A 24676-nucleotide genomic window follows, 5' to 3' on the forward strand; every position below is an offset into this window, starting at 1 on the left:
AAAGGCATGGGCAGTATGAGGACACTCGCCTCAATTCTTACCTTGCTTCTTCCTTGTAAGAGTTAAGGGAAGATTCTCAATCACTCTAAGCCTCGGAGTTCTGCTATGCAAAATGAACACTAAAAGTCATATCTACATCACGGAACTGTGTTTTAAATGAGTTTAATGTATTTTAAAAATACATGTCGACACCCCTGGCACACCATGCTCAGAACACTGGCGATATGGTAGGTACCATATCAGTAAGGCATTGCCTCTTCATCTTGACTTTGAGTTGTCTACATTTGTATGTCTGGCAGACAGTAGAATGTGATTTGTAGGAAATACTTAAAAGGTGCCCCGGCTTTCCCTTCTTTTCTTGGAAGGGAGAAAACCATTCCTTTCCAGTCCTTTTGGTCATCCCAGTCAGCTGGCAGGTCTTAGCTAAGAGGAAAGATGGAGTCCTCCTCTGGAAGGGAAGGCTTGGAGTTGTCATGATAATAGCAGCTTTCTACCTTGGGATGCTATTTGGATCTCTATGCCCAGCAATTTCGGGCTCCCTTGCTATAATAAGGATCCCACAATCACATGGCTGAAGGTCTGGTCTCCAAGGTCTTAGGGACTGTGTCCTTGCCCGTGGCCAGTAATCATTAAACAATGCCTATACTTCCAGGCATAGCCTGGAGAGAGTCAGAGAGGAAGGAAAGAGTGGTTGGACACCACAGGGCCAGAGGCAGCAGCTTCAGTTTCCCCCTTGCTGAGGAAGGGGTGGGGGTGGGGAGCGATGGGAGGTAGGAGGGTTACAAACATGATGGAACAATCATCTACAAAAGTGGTTCTCAACCTGTGGGTCACTACCCCCATGGGGGATTATGTATCAGATATTTACCTCATGATTCATTGCAGTAGCAAAATTATAGTTATAAGGTAGCAACAAAATAATTTTATGGTTGGCAGGGGGACAATATGAAGAACTATATAAAAGGGTCACAGAATTAGGGAGGTTGAGAAGCACTATCCTAGGAGTATCTAGTGGGTCACCAGGTGGGCTCAGTGGCCCTAAGCCTGTGCCAGGAGCTAGGGTACAGGAAGTGGCTCCTGAAGGAGCAGGGGCTCCCCTGTCCTTCCTGTTCTCCCTCCCCAGGCTGAAGTGGGCTGCTAATCTATCTGAGGTCAGAGGAGCATGAGAGAGATGAAAAGCCCTACCCCCTATGGAACGCAACTACACAACGTAGGCTCTGAACCAAGTTGTCTTGGGCCTGGCAGGGGCGTGGGCTGCAAGTGCTGCTTCTTTTCATGTAAAAACTTTCCTGTTGGCTGGGCGGTGGTAGCGCACGCCTGTAATCCCAGCACTCTGGGAGGCAGAGGCAGGCGAATTTCTGAGTTCGAGGACAGCCTGGTCTACAGAGTGAGTTCCAGGACAGCCAGGGCTATACAGAGAAACCCTGCCTCAAAAAAACCAAATCCAAAAAAAAAAAAAAAAAACCAAAAAACCAAAACCAAAAACAAAAAACTTTCCTGTGTCATTGCTCAACTGACCAGGAACAGTCGGGCTCTCTCTCTCTCTCTCTCTCTCTCTCTCTCCCTCTCTCTCTCTCTCTCTCTCTCTCTCCCACCATTTGGAACTTTTTCCTGGATTCCTATGTGAGAAAGGGCAATCAGACACACCTAACTGTGGGCTGCATGTCCAGGTAGCATGCCTCAGGAAGGGACCTGCGTGACAGAGAGGAGGGGCAGCTCATGAGCCTCACCCCATCTGTACCCCCACTCCCTGGGGACTCACCCCAGGAATCTTTTCCCTCCCTCCTTTAGATTGCTCATTTCAGGCATGTACTGCAAGAACACAAAGTCAGATCTCTGTGCAGACACAGTTCAGACTGTCCCACGCGTGGTGCAGCTACCGTACGTGGTGTGGTGTGGTTATCATTTCCGATTTACTCAAGGAAACAGAAGCTCAGAGGTAACTCTCCTAGAACGGAAGGGGCAGAGACTGTATTTAAACCCCCCACCCCGACCTCCCACCCCTCCCACAGCCTTTACTTCAGCCAGTCCCTGCAAAGCACACTTTGTTCCAAGGACACGGATTCTAAGAATTTGTAGTTCTCTGGCTTAAATAGTGTCAGCCAGTTAATATATGCCTGTATTGCCAGCCAAGCCAAATCCAGAAGAACCCTGTGAACTCAGAGAACCTCAGAACACTTTATCCCGAGAGCATGTACCTTTCTCTCTACCTTCTGTCAGCACACACAGCGCTTTAAAAACAAAGTCTAGGCTAGGCGCGTGAAGCGAGGCTCAACTCAGCAACACAGCCCTTGCCCAGCATGTGCCCGTGTGAGGACCAGCTTCCACACCAGTACCTCCAAAAATACGTATTTAGTAAAGAATAAAGGCTGCGTTCTACTCCGTGCATGCCATAGGGGGTGGGGCTGGATTTTCTACAATCAGTGTCAAAGGTTATGTGCTGTTTGTAGTTTGCTTGTTTTCAACTAAATGTTCCTGATTGATTGCTGACTCCAGGGAAAAGTTAACTGAGCACCGACTGTCTGTGGGGCTTCCTAGGATGTGTGAGGAGAATGTTAATCCCTTGTTAACTCTATCTCTGACAAGGTTCGGAAGTCAGGTGAATGTTTTGTCAGCCCACACCAGCAGGAGCTCTGGGATCCTGCTGGGACTCCCCTGAGATACCACAGCATTAATGGTTTAACACAGAAAGGTCCTGGCCAGTGGTCCAGAAGCTAACAGAGATGGTACTTCACGACAGTGGACAGTGGTTCCAGCCAACTCTTAGGGTACTGCTATCCTCCATAGAGGTGTGTTTCATAAACATGAAACATAGGGCTTCTTTTTTAACTATGAGCTAAGTGTGTTGAGCAGCTGTACAGTGCTTGTTTGACATGTATAAATTCCTGGGTTCCATTCCCATCATTGGAAAAAGAAAAAGAAGAGAAAAGGTACATTATCTAAGGTGGGAGTGTCTAAAACCAAGGTTCAGCATTAAAATCAGCAAAGTGGTCGGCTTAACAACTAACCAGGACCATTAAAAGTGGCCAAGGGTAAAGATACACTTTAGAGTCTATACTTAGCTCGTGGACAGGCCAGAGGCATCTCCAGCAAGAGCTTTCTCTAGCGCTGGCTCCCGATGTGTAGTGTCCTTTTAGCACCTTAACAAGGCCTTCTCTGCAGTTAGGCGGCAGCTGTTATTGCTAGATCTTAGTATGTAGAAGCCATGAACATGTCCCATCATGGTGGGGTTGGATCCTACCGATAGCTGCACCCACCCACCCTCAGATTCTCTGTGCAGCCAGCATGGTTGGTTCCTGCTCGCTCCGCTTTGACACCATCACTTTTAGGGGCAGTGTTTAGACTATGATCCACCTGTATATACAATCTTGCCACCGTACTGAGCAAGAAGTAGGGATTTCCAAGTGGGTGGGGCCTTGGAGCTGTTCGTTCCCTTTTCAATTCAAAATTCCTGATGGAGCAGAGGGAGATAGGACAGAACCCCTCTCCCCTCTCCTTAATCTTCTTATTCCCAACGTGAGCTTGGACAGCTTCTGAGGCAGGCTTGCTTCCTGGAGGTTCGGTATGCCCCTGGAGCAGCTGTACTGCCAGCCATCTCATAGCAACCTGCCTTGGATGCATTCCCTGTCCCTCCCCCTCCTCCCTTTCCCTCTTCTCTCCCCTCCCCCATGATCCCCAAAAGTGACAGCTCTGACAACACAACTTATTCTTCCAAGAAATTTGGGCCAGTTTGTAAAAAAGCAGATTTTCTTGAGTTGCAGCCTCCAAACAAGGCCATAATTCCTACAGAGCTGTCCCCACAGCTTGGACTCAAACCGCCCTGGCCACAGCCTCTATTATTTATTGACCAAAGGCCTCCGCTTCGCCTTACAGGATGTTCAATTCTCAGAATGTTCAGCGATTTCTCTGCCTGTCAACAAAGCATTGCTAGTGTATTGGTTTCTTTCCTCAACGCTCTGACAGAAGCCACCTAAGGAAGGGTTCCTTGGGGCCCACAGTTGGAGGGAAGCAGTGCTGACAAGAGTGTCTCTGGCTGTGGGGGCCTAGTGTGAGGCAGCTGATCACATGAAGCCTGGGGCTCAAATGGCTCCCTCCTCCTTTCTGCTCACTCTGGGACCCTAGCTTGTGAAGTGGTGTCAGCTAGAATCAGGGTCTGTCTTCCCTCCTTAATTAAATATCTCTGGAAGTGTCCAAACTCAGGTTTACAATGAGGATTGACCACCAGCCGATCTCCAAGGGTTGCTTGTAACTGGCTCCATTGCAGCCTGAGAAGAAAAGCCATTTTAATCATGGGATTTTTGATGTGGATCTTCTTAGATTTACCTATTTGTATTCCTTGTTGTTTTGTATTTTGTTTTGCTTCTTGCAGTGCTAGGAATCCTGGGCCCTACTCTAGGCAAATGCTAAACCACTGAGCTACACCCCGAATACCCTGGTTCTGACCTTGCATGAAATAAAAGATACAAAGGAACAAAAGGAGGATTGTTCCTCTCCTCTTGTCTTATAGAATAAACGTCAGGCCTACTCTGGAAAAAAAAAAAATCACTGGATCAGGTGAAGAATATATAAAACCAAATGTGTCTCGCTGTGGACCATGAGACCAAAGTGACTGGTGAGGGCTGAACTGTCATGTGAGGAATGATGAGTATGGCTCCTGCTGGCAAGTGCTGACAGATTTTCTGTGCTTTTCCAAAAAGCCTGATTTCTCTCCTTCCAAAGGAATGCATAGTCAATGGCAAGCCTTCGTGGCTCCCTGATAAATACTTTTTGTTTTCTCCACATTTTTAATAGCTACCCTCCTAGCACAGTTAGATTCGGGCAGTTTGCAAAGAGTTTCTAGTGAGTTAAGGCACAAAAAGGTAGTTATCAGCAAATGATCACACCTGTGCCCTACTGAAGGCCATTGTGTCTTTCCGTCTCCCCAGCAAAAAAGCTAGAACGGCCCACTGGCACTCTGTGCCTCTGCCTGAGGTCAGATCAAGTCTGTTGCTAGTATTCCCACCACAAGCAGGGAGGAGAGGTCAGAAGATTGTAGGCTGCTTCATCCTCCACACCTTGAGGGAGTCCCACACGTCTACAAGGAGAGGCAATAGAGAGAGTTAGGCCGGAGGGTCTTATTCAACTGTAGGCAGGACAGGCCTGGCCCATTCTCTTGTAATGCAGACAATACAAGTCTGTGGATCCCGCTTGGGACCCGAGAAGGGAAGCATATAACCACTTACAGAAGACGACCTCCAGAAAAAAAGGCATGGGTGTTTAACAGTTGCCTACCGAGAGTCACACTGTTAAATACAGTCGCTATAGCAACGCATTTGCAGCCAGGGGAGATTGTAGTCACCTGCTCATCAAGGGACCACTGTCCTCACCCTCTTCAAATGTTGATCCTGATCTGGGAAGTTTCCTCGTGTTCCTGAGTGACTGCTCAGAACTGTAGATTAGTGTGTGGGATGAGGCATCCCCAAGAGAGCTGTGCTGAACGAACTGAATGATCATCCCAAGCCTTCCCTTACGTGTGGCAGGCGGGTTCCTGAGAGTTAGGCAAGAACCAAACCCTGTCAGCACTATGTTGTTTTCTTCCTGTCGACTTTAGCGGCCTCCGAGTGTTTTTTTTACCCCTCTGTGGTTTTTACCTGACCTCTTAAAAGAAGCCCTTCATCGCATCTAGTGTGCATGTCTGAGTTTCCAGCATCACAGTTCCTGAGGTTTGGGCCATTATGATGTTTAAAATAAGGGTCGTCTGAGCACAAGACATGTGGTGTCACAGCATCCATCCGATGAGTGAAATGTCACTGCGTGACCACCGCAGGGCTTAGGCAGAATGGGCATGAAGGAAGGAGGAGGGATTCACTCTCATGGAGTGGGGTGGCATGCGAGTTACCCCAAAAACTGAGATACTGGTGAATGTTAAGTAGCCAGGGTACAGCATGGATATGTCAGACAGGGCTGATTCACCTCTATGGAGTGAGGTGGCACTGAGGTCAGTCTGAAAGCTGAGACATCACTTAATGACTAGCAATATACCATGGATATGTTGTGCAGACACACACACACACACACACACACACACACGAGGCATATGCTGGCATGACAGCCCATCTGAAAACCAGCCATCACTAAGTGACTAACAGGTGACTTACACAGCATGGGTATGTTAGACAGAGCTCATCAGTCCACTGGTTCCATCCTGCTCCTCAGAACTATGTATATGTTAAAAATGAACTGATGGTACAGCAGTGAGTTTGCTCAGTGGGTGAGACTGCTTACTGTACAGCCTAGCAACCTAATCCTAGACACCCGTGTAAAGGTCAGGGGTGGCCAGACTCCACAGAGCTGTCCTCTGACACCTGTAGGAATAGTGTGCCACAACAACTACGTGAAGAGAAAAGCAACAAGCAGTGCACAGTCTGTTGTACTAGCACACTCACTAGCCCAAGGGCGTCAGGCTTCTCCAACATCGTCCGTCCCTTTGGCTTTTTCAAGTGTCACAGCCATGATGACTCTTCTTACCACGCGTCTGTCTGTAGCGGGCCTCTAACGCCGAGCCTACTCTGTTGGATGTGGATTCCTGGTTTCTATAACACGTCTCATGCTTAACGAGAGAAAGGAGAAGGTACAGCTGTTAATCCTGTTCAGAAAGACTTTTCTTCATTATTTTGGAGAGCAGAAATGTCACACCCCACTGTGCTAAAAAATATCGCTCAAGCGAGCTTGTGAAGGGACACAGAGAGGGACAGCATCACAGCATGCAGTCCACGAGGGCCCTGCAAGCCTCTTTTTTTTTTTCTAGTTAAATGTCAACAATGTTCTCTATAAGCTCCATCCAGTAAGACCCGTCTTCTCCTCTGTTCACCAGCAGCTATGATAATGACTATCTGTAGCCAAGAAGAAGCAGAAATTGCTGACAGGATTATATTTCTTCTGCAATGAGCTGTTGTGGATACTGGCTGGCACGGTGCCCTGTGTTCCTTAGGACTGATGATATCCTTACTGCCAAGTGTGATTTATCCACTCTCCATTTCATCCAACCACTGCTGACTGCTTTTGACCTCCTGCCCTGCCATGGTCTCTGGACAGCCAGCAGACAGGCTGTTGTAACCAAGCCATAGGGCCAAGCTTTGGAACAGTTTCTGGACACAAAGGCAGGAAGAGTATTTTTTTTTTTCCCTAAGGGGACTTTCTTCTTTTTCCCTTTCAATCCTTTTAACTGACCCCTTCTCCCACCACCTTGCAAACAAACAAATAAACAAACAAAACAAAACAAAAGCAAGTGACTATTATTCAATGTAGAAAGAGAACAGCATGGGGCTGGAGAGATAGCTCAGCGGGTAAGAGCACCGACTGCTCCTCCAGAGGTCCTGAGTTCAATTCCCAGCACCCACATGGTGGCTCACAACCATTTGTAATGGGATCCAATGCCCTCTTCTGGTATGTCTGAAGACAGTGTACTCATATACATACAATAAATAAATAATTTTTAAAAAAGGAAAAATAAAAAGAACAGCATATAAATGTGCATAGTCTATAGGGGTGTGTGTGTGTGTATGCATATGTGTGTGTGTGTGTGTGTGTGTGTGTGTGTGTGTGTGTGTGTGTGTGTAGAACCCAGATACATTTTTCTAGCATGAAGGACCATTATTATAGAGATTCATGTATTATTGATTGTCCCATGAGTACTACAGACAGTTCACAAGTTTTGGAACTTAACTTTTGTATAAAAGGTCAAAATCAGAGAACAGGTTCTTGTAAACAGGGAGAACCATTGGTGGGTCTTGGTCAGCAGGATTCAGTATGGGACAGGGGGATTCCTGCTAGGTTATAGCGTTCCCCAAGTGGCTTTGCTTTTGTGTAGTGCCGTGTGGTCAGGCTGTTTTGTTTCCACAGTGGAGATGTACTTAGAGTCTTCACTGAGCACTGGTGTAGGACGAGGAGCAAAGGATGGCGGTGGGGCAGGGAGTGAGTAGAGAGACCTTGCAGAGGCTGAGAGGGCCCAACTTTGGTTGGAAGAAAGGGCGAAACCATGGCAGCAAGCTCTCTGATGCCAAAGAGCAAAGGAGAGAGGATAATGAGAGATGCAAATCCCATCTGCAGCAGCAGCAGCAGCAGCAGCAGCAGCAGCAGCAGCAGCAGCAGATCTTAGCTCCTAAGCCATGCACTTCTAAATGCACCATCCTTCCCACCCGCTTGTTCTGTGACCTTGAGCAATGACCCTCCTCTCTTCCCCGTCAGGCCTCAGTTGCCCTGTGTATCCAATGACATCCCAGGACTCCTCAGACATCAGGCAAGCAAGTGGCACTCAATCTGCCTTATTATTTCTGTTTTCTAGGAATAGAGCTATGCCCTCCAGGAAAACGGTTCATAATTACCATGGTGGCGAGCTTCGTGGCCATGGCGGGCCAGTTCCTCATGCCGGGGCTGGCTGCGCTGTGTCGGGACTGGCAGGTGTTGCAGGCCCTCATCATCTGTCCCTTCCTGCTCATGCTGCTCTACTGGTCGTGAGTATCCTTCGTGACGTACCTCACACATGCCTGGCTGCAGGCCCTGCAGGCCCTGACCTCCAAAGTTCCATCTCAAATAAGTCTTTCTCAACACATTAAGTCATAGATACATACATTCTCTGTCTCTGTCTCTCTGTCCACCCCCTTCCCCGTGTGTGTGTGTGTGTGTGTGTGTGTGTGTGTGTGTGTGTGTGAACTGTTTACATTGTTCATAACATGGAATGAGGCCCTCTGTGCCATTCTTCAACCCCAGTCAATGGCTGTCCATGACATCACACTAACCTGCTTCTTACCTTGACATGAAAACTTATAAATGGATGTGCAAGTTGGTAGGAAGATCTTGTATTGGGATGGGACATATGGAGGGAGATACTGAGTGATTATAAAAAGCTCCCTATCTTCTCTAGGTGAGGGGTGAACAAATTTCCGCCCATTTCCCACATCTGGCTCATCCTCTGTGTTTGCAAATAAAGATTTATCGGAAGATAGTCATTCTCATATGTTCACAAATGCATGCCCTAAACTTACTGTGTCAGCAGTGGTATAGCCCACACAGCTAAAAATACTTATCAGATCCTTTAAAACAAACAAACAAACAATGTCTCTGCCATGCTCCCCAAACCACTGTGGATTGAGCTGCTCAGACTTGCCTTCCTACTGTGACGGACTAAAACTCTCTGATGGGCCAAAGTAAACTCTTCTTCCCTTGCGCTGTTTCTGTCAGGTTCTGGGTCAGTGACTCAAAAACAACAAATACATTCAAGAGCTCCATTCTAGCCCACGGGCAGGTAGCCAAACACAGATCCCTAGACAGTTTCCAGGTTGGACACCTCTGCCTCAGTGACTGCTCCGGTCGGTACCCTCTCATTCCAGGGCAGCTCAGCACTGTACTTTTGAAGTGATTCATTTAACTCAGTAGCCATGTACATATAGAAAGACCCATCTGTCTGTCTGTCTGTCTGTCTTGCCCCAGCAACTTGCCCCAAACCTTTGGGAGTCCCTGCTCTGTCAGCTCTATGAAAAGTGGGTCACAATCATTCTACCTCAGGGGTTGTTTTAAAACTGAAATGATGTATCCAAAAGGATGCATGCAAGAACAATCTAGAGGGAGACTTGGAGACAGAGTCTAGAGCCCTTCCACTGAACAGACACGTCTGTAACCTTTGACAGGTTGTTTAACCTTTGGACTTCAAGTCCATCAGTGCCCTAAGTCATAACAGTAAATAATTGGGTTGGAAGAATTCATACAGACACCTTGATTGATGCCTGTTACCTAGCATCACATATGCTAATGGTTATGATCAACATAATTATATTTAGTGATAATAGTTAATTGATATCTATATCAAATATATGCCAAATATTAATGCTATTTGACATGTGTTAGGTCTTAAGTTTCCAGAAGTATTAACTGCTGCTGCTATGGTTATATTACCCTTAATAGAAACCTGTGTGTAGAAGCAGCAGTAGCTGTCAGGAGACATGTATGCCCCCTTTTCCTTCTAGCCTTTAAAGGTTCCACAAGAGTCGGTGGCTTTGAAGACTGTGTGGGTGCCTGCCCTTATCATCCATCGCCTCTCTCATTACCTCTGTCCTGCCATCTCCTCGGTTGCTCAGTTCTTTGATAAACTTGAGTGACTGCTGGAGGGAGAGGTGAATGGTATCCTCGGCCAGCATAACCAGCTGTTGGACGCAAAGTACAGAGAGTGACACAGTTCCCTTAACAAGGAAGTATTTACTGCCTGCATTCAGGGTGCCCAGCAGGATGCTTGGTGACTGCTAGCTCTCTAAGGAGCGGACTCAGAAGCCCAAAGGCAGATCCTCAAGCCAAAAGTCCTGGTATCATGCTGTGAAGGTAAAGGCACCCACCGTGCGGAAGGGCTCTTCTCCACAAGGTGCTGGTAGACAGGAAGTGAGCCTAGATAAACCTCCCAGGACTTACCCTGAAAAACCTACCTACCTACCTCCTCCCAATTTTCCAGAATCTCCTAAAATTATTGCCACCAATTAGGAATAGAATGTTTAAAATGTGAACGTGTGGAAATGCTTCAGATTCAAACTGTACCCCCCCATGGTTTGGATGTGGATTTTTTTCACACCCATTCTTATGCCAGGGGCTTGGTTTTCAGTATAGTGGTGTTGGTAGGCAGTGGGACCTTCCAGGGGTTGGGGTCTTGTGGTTCAGTGATTAGGGGTATGTCCATAGAAGGGCTTGACACTGCTCCCACAGAGAGAGTGATCTACCCCTAAATCTCTCTGGCATCTCTCATCATGTGATCTCGTCACATGATCTCTGTCACATTCATTCTATCCTTATGCTTCCAAACCCGGTCTTGGACTTTCAGTCTTACAAACTATGGGCTTTGTATGCTGCCCTAGCTTAGACATTTTGTTTTAGCAACACAGAAAGGACTAAATACAGGTTTGGTATCCAATTAGAACTGAGCTCCTTGAATAGAGCCAAGAATCAAAGACTAGAAAATCTTTGCTCACCACAGGGTCTCCACCCACAGCAAGCTGACTCCCTGAACTGGAGACAGAAAAAGATTCTCTCAGGAAAAAAAAAAAAAAAAGACTCAGAGCTTTGAAGTCTGTACGGTGCATGCACGTCGTGCATGCGCAGATCTTAGCCACTTGCCAAGGCCGAGGTAGACATGGGCCTTCTAAAGTCAACAAAGCCTCCCGAGAGTCACACAAGGGTCACATGGAAAAAAATTATTGATTGGCAAGGAGGAGCTCACAGACAAAATTCATACATTCCTGGGGGAAGGTGTTATGAGGGCCAAAAACTGTAGACTTGGGAGTTTGCATCTCAGAAACCACAGAACACAGAATAATCTGAAAGGAAAATTAGCTATTATTTGAGTCCCTACCCCAGGCTGCCTCTGTTATTCTAGATATGACACCTACACACAAACAAGTTGTTATTCCCTGGAAAGACAGAAAGGAGGCAGGCAAAGGTGGAAGGTAGCCCAATAGATCACGGCCCCCCCAAAACACCTAAGAAGAAGTTTGTCTTAGGGTTACTATTACTATTCCTGTGATGAATCCCCATGGCCAGCTTGGAGAGGAGAGTGTTTTCCTCACAGTTCTATGTAGCAGTTTATCATCCAAAGCAGTGAGGGCAGGGACTCACACAGGACAGGAACCTGGAGGCAGGAGCTCCTGCAGAGGCCATGGAGGGGTGCCGCTTACTGGCTTGCTCAACCTACTTTCTTATAGAACCAGGACTCTCAGCCCAGGGATGGCCCCATCCACAATGGGCTGGATCCTCCCCCATCAATTACTAATTAAGCAAAAGTCCTACAGGCTTGCCTACAACCGGATCTTATGCAGGCATTTTCTCAAGTGGGGCTCCTTCCTCTCAGATGACTTTAACTGTGTCAAGTTGACATAAAACTATCCAGTACAGTCTCGACCCCTTGTCGACTTGACACACAAACTCATCACTGTAAAGCCACAAACATTGTAATATAAAACATTTTACAAACTTAAAAAGCCCCACAGTCTTACAAACTCAAATGCTTTAAAAAGTTAAGTCTCTTAATAGAAAAAAAATCTAGTCTCTCAATGGTGAGAGATCAAAATCAAAAATAACTTTAATAATTTCTTACTTCAAGGCGAAAGATTCAAGGCACAGCACCATCAAAGAAAAGCAAAACTGAATTCCAACAGTGTAAATAACTCAATGTTCCATGTCTGGGATCCACTCACAATCTTCTGGGTGCTTCCAAGGGGCTCGGGTCACTTCTTTGGCTCCGCCCTCTGCAACGTACACAGCTTGGGCAGTCTCCACTCCACCACTCCTGCTGCTGTTGGTTCTGGGACCTCTAAGATGCTGGGGTGTCTGCGCTAACTGGGCTGCACTTTCACCCCCAGCCCCTCCTGGACTCTCTTCATGAGAGTCCACTAAGTGACTGAAGCCAGTTAACTAAGCTTCAACTTCTCCATGACCCCTTCAATCCTGGGGCATCAGCTGCCACTGAGGCGACACCCTCCCCAGTGGCCTATCCCAGCTTCTCACAGTTTCCATCCTCAGCTGCTTCTCATGACCCCTTCAGTCTTTAAACCGGTATCATCTGAGTAGCTCCTATAGTACCAAGTTCAGCTGCCAGCATGAGGTACAACCTTGGTCCTCTCTGGAACACAGCTTCTGTGTGCCAGCCCCCAGGAAGCACTTCACGAAAGACTTCACCGCAGTGATGCTGGTCTCTTGTTAATCATAACCAATTCATTTTTAGCTTCAGCTCTCTGGACACCAAAGATTCTTCATACAAATTGCACAGCTTTGCTTTTCTTAGAAATGTCACAAGCTAGGCCTCCATCGTCTGTGTTCTCGGCATTCTTATCTTCCAAGCTCCTATAGCACAGCTCACCAAACTTTAGACACTCAATGGCTTTTCTGGCCCAAAGTTCCAAAGTGCTTCTCCAGTCCTCCCAACAACATTGTGAGGTCTGCCATAGCAATACTCTACTGTCCCAGTAGCAATGTCTTTCCTAGTTAGGATTTCTATTGCTGTGACGAAACACCACAACCAAAGCAAGTAGGGGAAGAAAGGGCTCATTTGGCTTACACTTGCTTACCACTGTCGCTGGAAGAAGGTCAGGACAGGAACTTAAACACAGCAGGAACCTAGAGGCAGGAGCCATGCAGAGGCCACAGAGGAGTGCTGCTTCCTGCCAGGCTTGCCTACAGCCCAATCTTTTGAATATAGTTTCTTTCTTTCTTTCTTTCTTTCTTTCTTTCTTTCTTTCTTTCTTTCTTTCTTTCTTTCTTTCTTTCTTTCTTTCTTTCTTTTTTTTTTGGATTTGGTTTTTGCAAGACAGGGTTTCTCTGTATAGCCCTGGCTGTCCCGGACACTCTGTAGACCAAGCTGGCCTCAGCCTCAGAAATCTGCCTGCCTCTGCCTCCCAGAGTGCTGGGATTACAGGCGTGTGCCACCACTGCCCGGCTTTGGAGATAGTTTCTTAACTGAGGTTCCCTCTTCTCAGATGACTTTAGCTTCTATCTAGTTGATATAAAACTACTGAGCACACCTATGCTTTGAGAAGACCTGTCCTTTTGCCTTGTTAGGTAGAGGCAGTCAGTGGGCTTTGGGTTGTTGATGTAAGGCAGTGCCTACAAAGTGGACAGTAGACTCACCTGAAGGCTTCATTAGACAGGTGTTTTGGAAGTGACCCCAGTGGGACTTGTCAGCGGACCCAGTGTGGCTTATGAGGGTAAGAGAGGAAGCTAGGGCTGGGTCTTCGGATAGGAGGGGCTCAGCCGTAAGGAGCCCAAGGTTCCCTTTGCTATTGGAGTCTGGGGGTAATGGGATGAGGTCAGCTGCTATAGAGGCCCCGGCGGCTACTGCTGGAGACAGCAGAGGAAGACTGTGTTCTCAAATGTTAATTATACAGTTATCTAGGTAGGGTGGAGCCAAGAGATCTGCAGGTGTTCATAAGAAAAATAGTTTACTGCTCACAGTTCTGAAGAGGAAGGGGTCCCACAACATCCCAGGAGGCCATATGAGGAAATACCAGAAAGCAGAGGGGAGGGGGACAGACAAGGTATGCAGGAGCCTTTATTGTAGTTTCTTCAGGAAAGATTAGATGAGGCATAGTAGGAAGGTTTGGGATCAGCTAGTGTGGGGGCATAGAGCTGTCCCCTGTTGTCTGCTACTCAGCCCTTTATCATAGCAGGTGCATGTAGTTGCTTGGTAGAGTCTGACCTAGGTCTAGGAGGTTGTTAAGGTATGGCCTCTAGACTGGTCAATCTGTGTGTAAAACATGAAGCCTAGCCTCTTAGTATTATTAAGACTGAGTTAACCCTTGGCAGCATCCAGACACTGAGAGTTAAAAGGCATGCTTGACATACAGCCAGCCCTTCTATACAAGTGCGGGATAAGGTTACCAGCACAAGACTGCATCAGCAGTGTGACTGGGTAGGGATTTGGATAAGGCTCTCCTGAGTGCAGGTGTCTTTTGGAGATTGGAAGGTCTGTGACATGGGAGTGGGGTGGGGTGTGGTTTCCGCCCCACCCTCACCCCTAGAGAGTCTCAAAGCCAACGTGAGCTGCTTGGGGTGCTTGCAGCTCATGTCACCTTTGGGTGAGGCAGAACCAGCTGACATTTCTCTGTGGGCTGGCGATGAAGGAAGTGCTGCAGAAGGCGAGAGATGGGGAATGCAGTGAGAACAGGGGTGTGCCTGCTTGTGTGGGGGCACCCCAGGGTGCTGCGCAGAGGCACTTAAGCACTTTGTCATGAAGCAGAAACAGAAGAGACTGTACCGTACCTGTGAGTGGGCGGGCGCAGTCAAAGGTGAGTGAAGGTATCCGCAGCCTCCATGCTCCCTGTCTTGGTGCCAAGTAGAAATTCTTCTATAGTCATTTGCTTAACCATTAGCCATTAGGAAAGGACAGCAGAGTTTAGTCCTAATCCAGAAGAAAGTCGTATTGACCCATCCTTTTCCCACGTAAACCTTTCCAGCCTCATCATACCCAAATGCATGAGCAGAATAAAAGTCAAGATCTAGAACACCAGAGGGTTGAAGAATAAGAGGAATTCTGCCAGGTGAAGCAGGAAGATAGGTGGGCGGTAAGAGAAGGGTGAACTAGGCCTTAAAGAAAGAGCTTCAGGGGTGGGAAAGGTGCCTCCCCCAGCTGGCCACAGCTGGCTGCAGCTGGCCGCAGCCTGCTGACAGTGTAGCTGGTAACAACTTCTCAATAAGCGCCCCCATGCACAGCACAGTCTTGCCCTGTATTCTCATCGCTATGACAAGGACTGTGTTACTTGAGGATGTCTCAGGAGACTACAAGTGTGGGAAACTAGGAAGGTCGCAGGAGAGGCAGGGAGTAGGAATGTTCCTGGTTGGGACTTACTGCTGAGGAGTGGCAGAAAGGAAATGGAAAAGGCTGGAGTTTTCTGGAGGAGCCACAGGAAGCAGGGATGGTGCATGCTGTCATCCCAGTCACAGTGAAAATGACAGGTCCAAAAGACATGGCAGGTTTGGTAATGCAGACACGCATCTACTGTGTACCCTCCTGTGCTGGTGAATATCTTCGTGCAAACTCAATGAGAACCTGTGAAAGATATATGTGTGATCTCTGGTCTTCAAACCGTGTTTCCTAAGTATCAGGGTTGTCGTCATAAACAAGGCGGACACAGCTCTGTCCTCACAAACCAGCAAGACAAGGAAAGAAAACCACACTTAATATTTATATCCCAAAGCACTCTAGAGTGTGTGGATTTCAGTGTGTCTTAACATTTCAGGGACATGTTTTCTCCAAGATCAGCTGCAAGCAAGATGGCTAGATAGACTAAATGAATCAGCAAGCTCTGGCTTTAAGCAAGAGAATATATAAATTGAAAGCATCCACAAAAGGCCCCTGATGTCAACCTTAGACCTCTATGTGCATGTGCACCTGCACATATACCCATACATATGCATACATGCATATACCACAAACACACATGAAGTGTTCCAGGGCTGCAGGTGAATCCTGAGATCAGAGGAGATGTCTCATGCCAAGAAAAAGAGCAGGCCTCTCACATGTGACATATGGACCCAGTGCCCTTTAGTACAGGGCATAAAGGATGTGCTAAGGTGCCCTCGGTTGGCTGAGTCCAACCACATTCACAAAACAGGATCTGATGTTGCCCCTGAAGGGTAAGCGAGTGCCAACAGCCAGTTCACCTCCACTGCTGACACAGGCGTCACCTTGGTTGTCTCAGATATCCAGCATCAGCGCTATTTCCAAAAGTGCTCGCAGGGAGAGACGGGAGCTTGGGCTTGGATCTAACCACCTTACCTGCACCGAGGAGCTATAAACACATGTGACTCATTCTGGAAACTCCCATCCTGGCTGTGTTCCCGTTGCCTGGACTGGGTTACTTGCCTTGCTTGCCTAACAACCTCATCAGCTGCTACAGGTGTCTTGCTCTCAGAGAAGTTTCTGTCCCTGGCTGCTTTCTATATCCCTGCAGGGGTGGGCGGGCGGGGGTGGGGGGGTAGGGGGGGAGCCACAGCTTCCTTGCGCTCTGCTGAGACTCATCGGTGTCTGTTGGAGACTCCTCTCATCTTGGATTCACCCACCATGTGTGCCCTGTGTAGAGACATGTACCAGGTGAGTGAAGCCGGTGAATTATTAACTACACCTTGTCGAGCTGGAATTTCATCCTGACGAGAGCTTCGTAATCATCACCATCATTAGAAGCACAGGGGATGACGCTGAGAGAGAGAGAGAGAGAGGAAGCCAGATGGGAAATAACTGAAGGGAAGAGTAACACCAGAGAATGCACCATTAGGCCAGTTCTCCAGGTGAGACAGGAGCCTTGTGACAGTGGGAAGGAGTGGAGACAGCCTGCTGTGCTCAGCAGCTGCGGAAGGAAGGGCACCAAGGGAGGTAGTGAGGACAGAGCCTTAGAAACAAGCGCCTGAGCCGGGCGGTGGCGGTGGCGGTGGCGCACGCCTGTAATCCCAGCACTGTGGGAGGCAGAGGCAGGTAGATTTCTGAGTTCGAGACCAGCCTGGTCTACAGAGTGAGTTCCAGGACAGCCAGGGCTATACAGAGAAACCCTGTCTCAAAAAAAAACCAAATCCAAAAATAAATAAATAAAAACCCAGAAACAAGCGCCTGCCTGTGTTTAAATGTTTCTAGAGAAATATTATAAAAACACATAAATGGCCTCAAGCTACATAGTTAAAAAAATGCTAACAGTTTCACTATATATAAAGACATCAAATGGTCTTAATTTGTAAATGTCACTAAGACCATTTTAAACAGAATCATATCCATTTTTATGTTTTCGTGGGGCAGGTTGGTTGGTTGGTTGGTTGGTTTTGAAATGGAGTCTCGCTATATTGCCCAAGCTGGCCTCACACTCCTGAGCTCAAGCAGTCGTCCTAAATCACTGAGGTGGCAGGTGCGCTTCACTGCACAGCTGAAGGCTGCTCTCCGGAAGTCAGACTAAGCACTCACATTCCTGAGTGACGCTGACCTTCCCGAGGACCCCTGAGGTTGTCCCTGTGGTAGCTTCCCAAGCAGAGAAACTGAGGCACACAGATACTCCACAGCTTGCCAGAGGTTGCTTTGGCAGCTAGCTCAGCTCAATCCCATGCCGTGACGCTCCTAGGCCCAGAAAGTGCGTGGGCCCCAGAGGTAGCATAGACTTGGCACAGAACTTGCTTCTCATCCTGGAAGATTGCATGATCCCTCTAACAATGACAAAAACGTTTCTTCAAGTCATAAGGCTATTGCTACCTATCTTAATAGGGGCACAATGAAAATGTGTTAAATGGATTAACTGTGGTGCTTGCTGCTTAAAAATGAGTTTAAAATCTGTGAGTGGATCAGTCTGCTTTCCTTTCCCAGGTGTGAGGAGCACAACATGATCCTCCACCAAAAAAAAAAATTATTTTAAAATATCACATTATACAAAGAGATTCAATGACATAAAACAAGGTTGCAGGGTTCTCAGAACACACGGAACTCGTCTGTATTAACAATTACTCACAGGGGAAAGGGTCTCCCTCCCTCACAGGAAAAGGGAAGAGATGAGTCACAGATGCTACAGTCTCTGGGAACATGAATAAGTAGACAACAATCCTTTCATTAGCTTCAGTGACCAGTTCACAGTTGAATCAGGGGCATAGTGGCTCAGGCCTTCAATCCCAACATGCAGGAGGCAGAGGCAGATGGCTGCTAGCCCAGCTCTGTGAGTTCAAGGCCAACGTGGTCTACTCAGAGTGTTCAAGACAAGACAGCTAGGGTTACACAAAAACCATGCCAAAGAAAGAAAGAAAGAAAGAGAGAGAGAAAGAGAGAAAGAGAGAGAGAAAGAGAAAAAGAGAGAGAGAGAAAGAGAGAGAGAGAGAAAGAAAGAAAGAAAGAAAGAGAAAAAGAAAGAAAAGAAAAAAGAGAGAGAGAAGGGAAAAGAAAAAATCTTAGCAAAAAAAAACAAAAATCCTTCTTATCTTGGGGCTCAGTGACTGACTTCCCTTCCAGAGGATGTGGGTTCAATTCCCAGCACCCACATGGCAGCTCACAGCTCTCTTTAACTCCAAGTTCTGACACTCCCACACAGACATGTAGGCAAAATACCAATGTACATAAAACAAAAATAAATTATTAAAAATCCCTCTTACCCCTACATTATCTAGACAATAATGAAGCATTATGTAATAGTAATACTGGTGGAGAGGAGTTTACTTTCCTCAGTGCTGTAGCCTCTTCTATTGTCCTGACTCAAGTCTACTAACTGCCCCCAAACCTATGCCCACAGAAGCATCTCTAATTAAATGCAATGGAACATGTTTGTGCACTCATACACACACACACACACATGCACACACACACACATACATACATCCATACACACACACAGAGGAAGTAGGAAAGAGCATGTAAAGGGGAGGAAATATGATCAAAGTGTATATATGCATGTTTATGTAATTATGAAAGGAGTAATTAAAAACACAGACCTAGAAATTCAAATGGCAGTGCATATTTCAATCATGAAAGTTGAATGAGCAGTTGAAAGAAAGCTGGAAATGTCTCATCTGCTGTTTGTAACTTGCTGATCACACAGGATGTTAGGAGTCCTTAAGAGGCCTCTTCATTTAAGCTTCTAAGTACAGAGTTATGTGCAATGCCATGAATCTCAGTGCTTGCACATGTGCTTACAAGCAGAGCGAACAAAAGATCTGAGAAATAGAGAAGCATGGTCCTCTGACACCATGCAATCACTCTAGCAGGGTAGTGAGCCTCTGTCGTGCCCAGGACCAGGACATGCTCCACAAATCCATCTCACTGCCCTACCTCAGCAGCTGGGGCTGTGGAAGGCCAGCTTGGGGGTCAATGTAGCCTGTAAACCAGGCAGAGGGCAGTCAGGGTGAGCATGTGTGTTGGAGTCTGAGCTGTTAGTGCCTGACTCAAGTCAGGTAGATGCCCTGGAAACAGGTGTCAGATGCTAAATGACTGCTGCCCTGGCAGCTGGTCAGAGTCCATACTGAACGGTGTGTAGGGGACCCGTGAAACCAGTCTCAAAAGAGTGGCAGTTTGGTCTCCCTCTCAGGCATTGGGACTGGCTAATTTGAATTGGGATAACTTTCTGTGGGAGCCGGGAGAGGTGTGCACAGTGAGGATGAGGCATCTCTTGAGTGTGAGGATAAATCAGGGCCAGCAGGAGGCTCCACAGGACAAGTAAATACTGTAGCCAAGGTATCTGTCTGTCTGCCACTCTGATGGGCATAGGATTAGAGTCTAGGCTTAGGTCAAAAGATGGTCCCTTGGAACAGCTGTTTGACCCATCCCCAGCAAGCTGCAAACAGAAGTGCCAGTAAAACTCTAATTAGATGCAGAAGTGGCAAATTCATCTCGTCCTCCACCCTTTTCCCTCCTCACTCCCCCCATTCCCTTTCCTGGTAATTAAACCTAGAACCGTGTGTATGCAAAGGGAGCACTCAACCACTGAGGGGCTCATCCCAGCTCCTTTATATTTTATAGTTTTAGATGAGGTCTTGCTAAAGTATCCATCCTAGCCAGGAACTCATTATTCAAATCCGAGCTAGCCTAGAGTTTGCTGTCATCCTGCCCTGGCCTGACAAGTGCCGAGATTACAGGTCTGCGCCACTTTGTCAACACCACATTATCTGAATCACTTGCAAATGATGTCAAATCATCTCCCTGTACAACACTGCCCCTTTCCTGCCCTGTGTGCCTTCTGATTTCTATAGCTTGATAATCTTCCACAGGAGGAGGAGTGAGAAAGTGGTTCGTGGGTGCATGAGCACCAGCCGCATGCAAGGTTACAGATCATAGGTGTATCTGTATGGGAGCTAAATCCCAGGTCTTTATCTGCTGAAAACATGAACAGAGTAACATTTAGGGTTATGTCAATCCCTATGCATGTGGGATTGGTCCACTGTAAAAAGGCTAATGTCAAAGACTTGATGTGCTCTGCCTGAGCCTGAAGCACTCTGAGGATTCTGTGAACAGTGTGGCTGAGCCTGTAACACTCTGCTGTACACCAAGTGGCCTGAGCCTATAGCACTATGAGGATGCTATGCACAGTGTAGCAGTAACTTTACCTTTCAGAGGTGGCTTTTAGGCCCAAAGCTCAGCAGATAACATGGGGGCTCTAGCTTGCAAAAGCTTCTGTGGCATTCTACTGATCTCATTTCACAGATTCAGGGAAATTGAGACCCAGATGAATAAAGAACTCACTTAACATCACAGCAACTTTCTGATGTTTTTCTACTATCATTTTCCCATGGGATTATAGGGCCTCAGTTTGTGAAGAGCACTGGACACCTTTGAATAACTTTCAATTGTGTTTAACTCCATTCAGGCCTTTGAGTTACTTGCTGTTTTTTTTATTTCTTTGGGAACTCTCTAGAATTTTTTTAAAATTTTTATTTGACTTTATGTGCATGGGTGATTTGCCTGTGTTTGTCTGTGCATCACATGCATGTAGTGCCCTTAGAGGCCAGAAGGGGTTATTGGATTTCCTGGAAGTGGAGTTACAAATGGTTGTTAGCTACCATGTCTGTTCTATGTGCTGGGAACTGAACTCTGGTCCTCTGGAAGAACACTCTTATCCACTGAGTGATCCTGCCAGCCCATCTAGAATTTTTTAACTGTCCCATACTTGATCATACCCAGAGAGTAAACAACTAGAGCTAGAGTCATCTCTTAGAATCAGGAGTGCCCCAAGCTCCTCCTGTACTCACTTCACATGCACATATGGGAAGGTCATCTCCATGAATTTTTATTGACCTTGTGTCCTCTCTGGGCTGGATTTTGTGTCCTTGGTAGAAGTTCCACACTGGGCTAGGATGTAGCTCAGTGCTGCAGTATGTGTTTAGTATGCTTTCCTTCCCAACAAAATAACTTCTTGCGGCCTAAAGTGTGGCTCTTTGCCTAATGACTGCAACTGCTCCATACATGCTTATTCTGTGAATGATGTCACTGTTGAATCACAGGCAGGAAGGTGTGTTTGTGTACACGGGTATCGCCCTAAAACTAAACACTTCACAAAACAAATAAAGGAAAGACTTAAGGGTACAACTAATTTAATAAAGCATTAGCATTTTATTTCCTTTTTTTTAAATGAGTAAATGTCCTAGTACAGTGAATTAAACAGGACACACATGCTTTTTACTCAGAGAACTGCCCAACTGGCTTTTCACCAGAGTGTGTGTTTAATGAACTCTCAAAAAGGCAGCCCAAGCCTCTATTGAAATCAATGTGGGGGTGCTTAAAAAGCTACCCATGCATAGCTATTATCGCCCCTGGGTGTGTACACCAGGAAGGCTGAGCCAGTGAACACAGAGACATGCACACCCATGGTTACAGTAGCACTGGTCACAATAGCAAGATATGGAGTCGGCAAAGGTGCCCATCAATGGGTGAACTTAGAATATGATGGAGTTTTACCCATAAAAAGAATGAAGCTATAACATTTACAAAAATGTGGATAAAACTGAAAGTCATTGTGATAAGTGAACTAAGCCAGACTTGGAAAGATGAAGAGTGTGTGTTTTCTCTCCCGTGTAGAATCTAGATTCAGGAATAAGTGCATAAGGCATTCAAACTCCTTGAGAAAAGAATGGGGGGGGGGTGTGAGAAGGCAGAAGAGGCAGGTGATCAAATGTGTGATGTATGTTAATGAAAATGTTACACTGAAATCGTTCTTTGGTATAGTGAGATATATATATATATATATATATATATATATATATATATATATATATGAACAAAAAGGCTTTCCAGATAGGAAGCTTATTGATAGTGGCACACGCCTGTAATCCCGGCACTCTGAGAGGCAGAGGCAGGCAGGTTTCTGAGTTCGAGGCCAGCCTGGTCTACAGAGTGAGTTCCAGGACAGCCAGGGCTATACAGAGAAACCCTATCTCCAAAAAAACAAACAAAACAACAACAACAACAGCAGCAAAATAACAGACCCAAAAACAAAAAAAAAATCTTAATGGCAAACGACCATCCTTATATAGTACCATGCTCCAGTTTTTTTTTTATTTTAATCAGTTGTATGTATTTATTACTAAAAATTGAAATAAAATTTCCTTTATTGCAAATTTCTGAAAATGAGAAAAGCTCTAATTATTGTTTTCTCATGAAACAACCCTAAATTCTGTTTATGTTCTTTCACATTACCGTATTTCATCTCAGACTTGAGACTTGTAAAGCACATAAACTACTTCAGAGTCATTGTGCTTGTTTGAATCAACTCAGGACGTAAAACTATAAAGAAGTCATTCGCAAGCATCCAAACTGCTCATGTCCATGTAGAATACTGGTGACAAGGTAGGAAAAGCTCCCAGCACCACCCCCGTCAAAAAAAACCAAATCAAAATAGAACAAGGAACTCAAGCACAGATTTTTCAAATTAATTGCTATACCATTTAATTTCAAAGAGTAGCTTTCACACCTGCTGCATGGCATTATCCGCAGTAAAGGACAGGACAGGGTTTAGACTTACATTAACTCGTCTTACTTATTCCCTATTCTAGTGGTCCCAGAAGTGTCCTACCTGCAAAAGCAGCAGAAATGCCAGCGCCCCAGCACTCTGGGAGGCAGAGGCAGGCAGATTTCTGAGTTCGAGGCCAGCCTGGTCTACAGAGTGAGTTCCAGGATAGCCAGGGCTTTACAGAGAAACCCTGTCTCCAAAAAACCAAAAGAAAAAAGAAAAAGAAAGAAAGAAAGAAAGAAAGAAAGAAAGAAAGAAAGAAAGAAAGAAAGAAAGAAAGAAAGAAAGAAAGAAAGAAAGAAAGAAAGAAAGAGCCAGCGCATTTGAGCAATACACAACTCTCTTCGTCCTCCATTAAGACCAATGCTTACTGTTTTCTTTCAATCTGGAAAATATTTTTTGGCTTTACCATAGTGTCTCTCTGCATTGACTGCAATGTCCATCCTCTTCTCTGTCTGAGAAAGATACCTTTACTCTCTCCCCAAATTCTCTCACTTCTGTCCTGGGCCTGATGCTGACACTCTGGTGGAGGAGAAGGAAACTTGTTCCTTGTACTGATTTGTAACTGCTGATTTCACCGGACAGTTGCACAGTTAATGACTGCAATGTACAACGGAGCTGGGAAGGGTCAAGCAGGCCTGGGCTTAGCTCGGCTGCACGCCAGGAAGGGGAGGAGAATCAGAGCATGAGTTAGGAGCCTGTCCCTACTGTCAGTTCCTCAGTCGCCACATTCCACCACATACATGCTGAGGTGAGCACAGGGAGAGGTTGCGGAAGCTGCCTGCTCCCATTCAGCTTAAAGAAACAGCAAAGGAGCAGGTGGTGTGTGCCTGCAATCCCAGCTCTCAGGAGGCTGAGGCAGAAGGGTTTCCAGTCAAGCACAGGCTGCTTCATTGGATCTTCTTGGAAAAGAAAGGGCAGAGAGAAAGGAAAAAAGGAGGAAGGGACAGAAACAGAAAGCAGACCTACCAGGGAGACCATTTTATATCTTGATACAGTAGTGTATCATTTAGGAAGAGCTCCACATAAAATGTCCATATAAACCTTTTGGATCACACTGCACTGTTGCTGTTTAGTGCAGGACCTTTCTAAAGCCTGTTTATCCTGCTTTTAAACAATTACAGAGCTGTAGAGATGACTGGTGGTTAGAAGCACTTACTGCTCTTACGGAGGATACATGGTCAGTTCCAGTTTCCATATTAAGTAGCTCACAACAGCTTGTAGCTCCTGTTGCAGGTTATCTGATCCCCTCCGGCCTCCACAGGCCCCTGCGTGTAAAGGATGCCTATAAACTCACACAGGCAAATACATACACATAATACCAAATAAATCATTTAAAAATTTTTATTACTCTAGACGTGTGTGTGTGTGTGTGTGTGTGTGTGTGTGTCAGTGTGTTCCATGTGAAGTCAGAAGACAATGTATACAAGTTGGTCCTCTCCTTCCACCATGCTGGTCATGAGGATAGGACTCAGGTGCTCAGTCTTGGCTAGCGTCATCCTGAGCCACCTCATGGGCCCTTATTCTGCTTTTGAAAAATACCATAAACATGCACAATATAGAAAGAATTCTGAAGGCCAAGTTCAAGGCCTACCTGTGCTAGTATTGGTGCCTAACTGCATGTCAATACTAGAGTAGTCAAGAGGAGTTTAGGTCGGGCTGGAGTGATGGCTCAGCAGTGAAGAGTACTGACTGCTCTTCCAGAGGTCATG

At 46.3% G+C, this 24676-nt stretch overlaps 1 protein-coding gene across 2 annotated transcripts in view; it reads left to right on the plus strand.

Moving 5' to 3' along the window:
• Slc22a23 (solute carrier family 22 member 23) overlaps positions 1 to 24676 on the plus strand; it is a 167781-nt gene that overhangs the window by 114698 nt on the left and 28407 nt on the right. For both annotated transcript variants that reach the window (XM_052156889.1, XM_052156890.1), the window contains one exon: positions 8324 to 8492. In XM_052156889.1, coding sequence (XP_052012849.1) covers positions 8324 to 8492 — 169 coding nt within the window. The remainder of the gene's footprint in view (positions 1 to 8323; positions 8493 to 24676) is intronic.

The sequence above is a fragment of the Apodemus sylvaticus genome, chromosome 14, assembly GCF_947179515.1.
Source record: "Apodemus sylvaticus chromosome 14, mApoSyl1.1, whole genome shotgun sequence".
Taxonomy (NCBI): Eukaryota; Metazoa; Chordata; class Mammalia; order Rodentia; family Muridae; genus Apodemus; species Apodemus sylvaticus.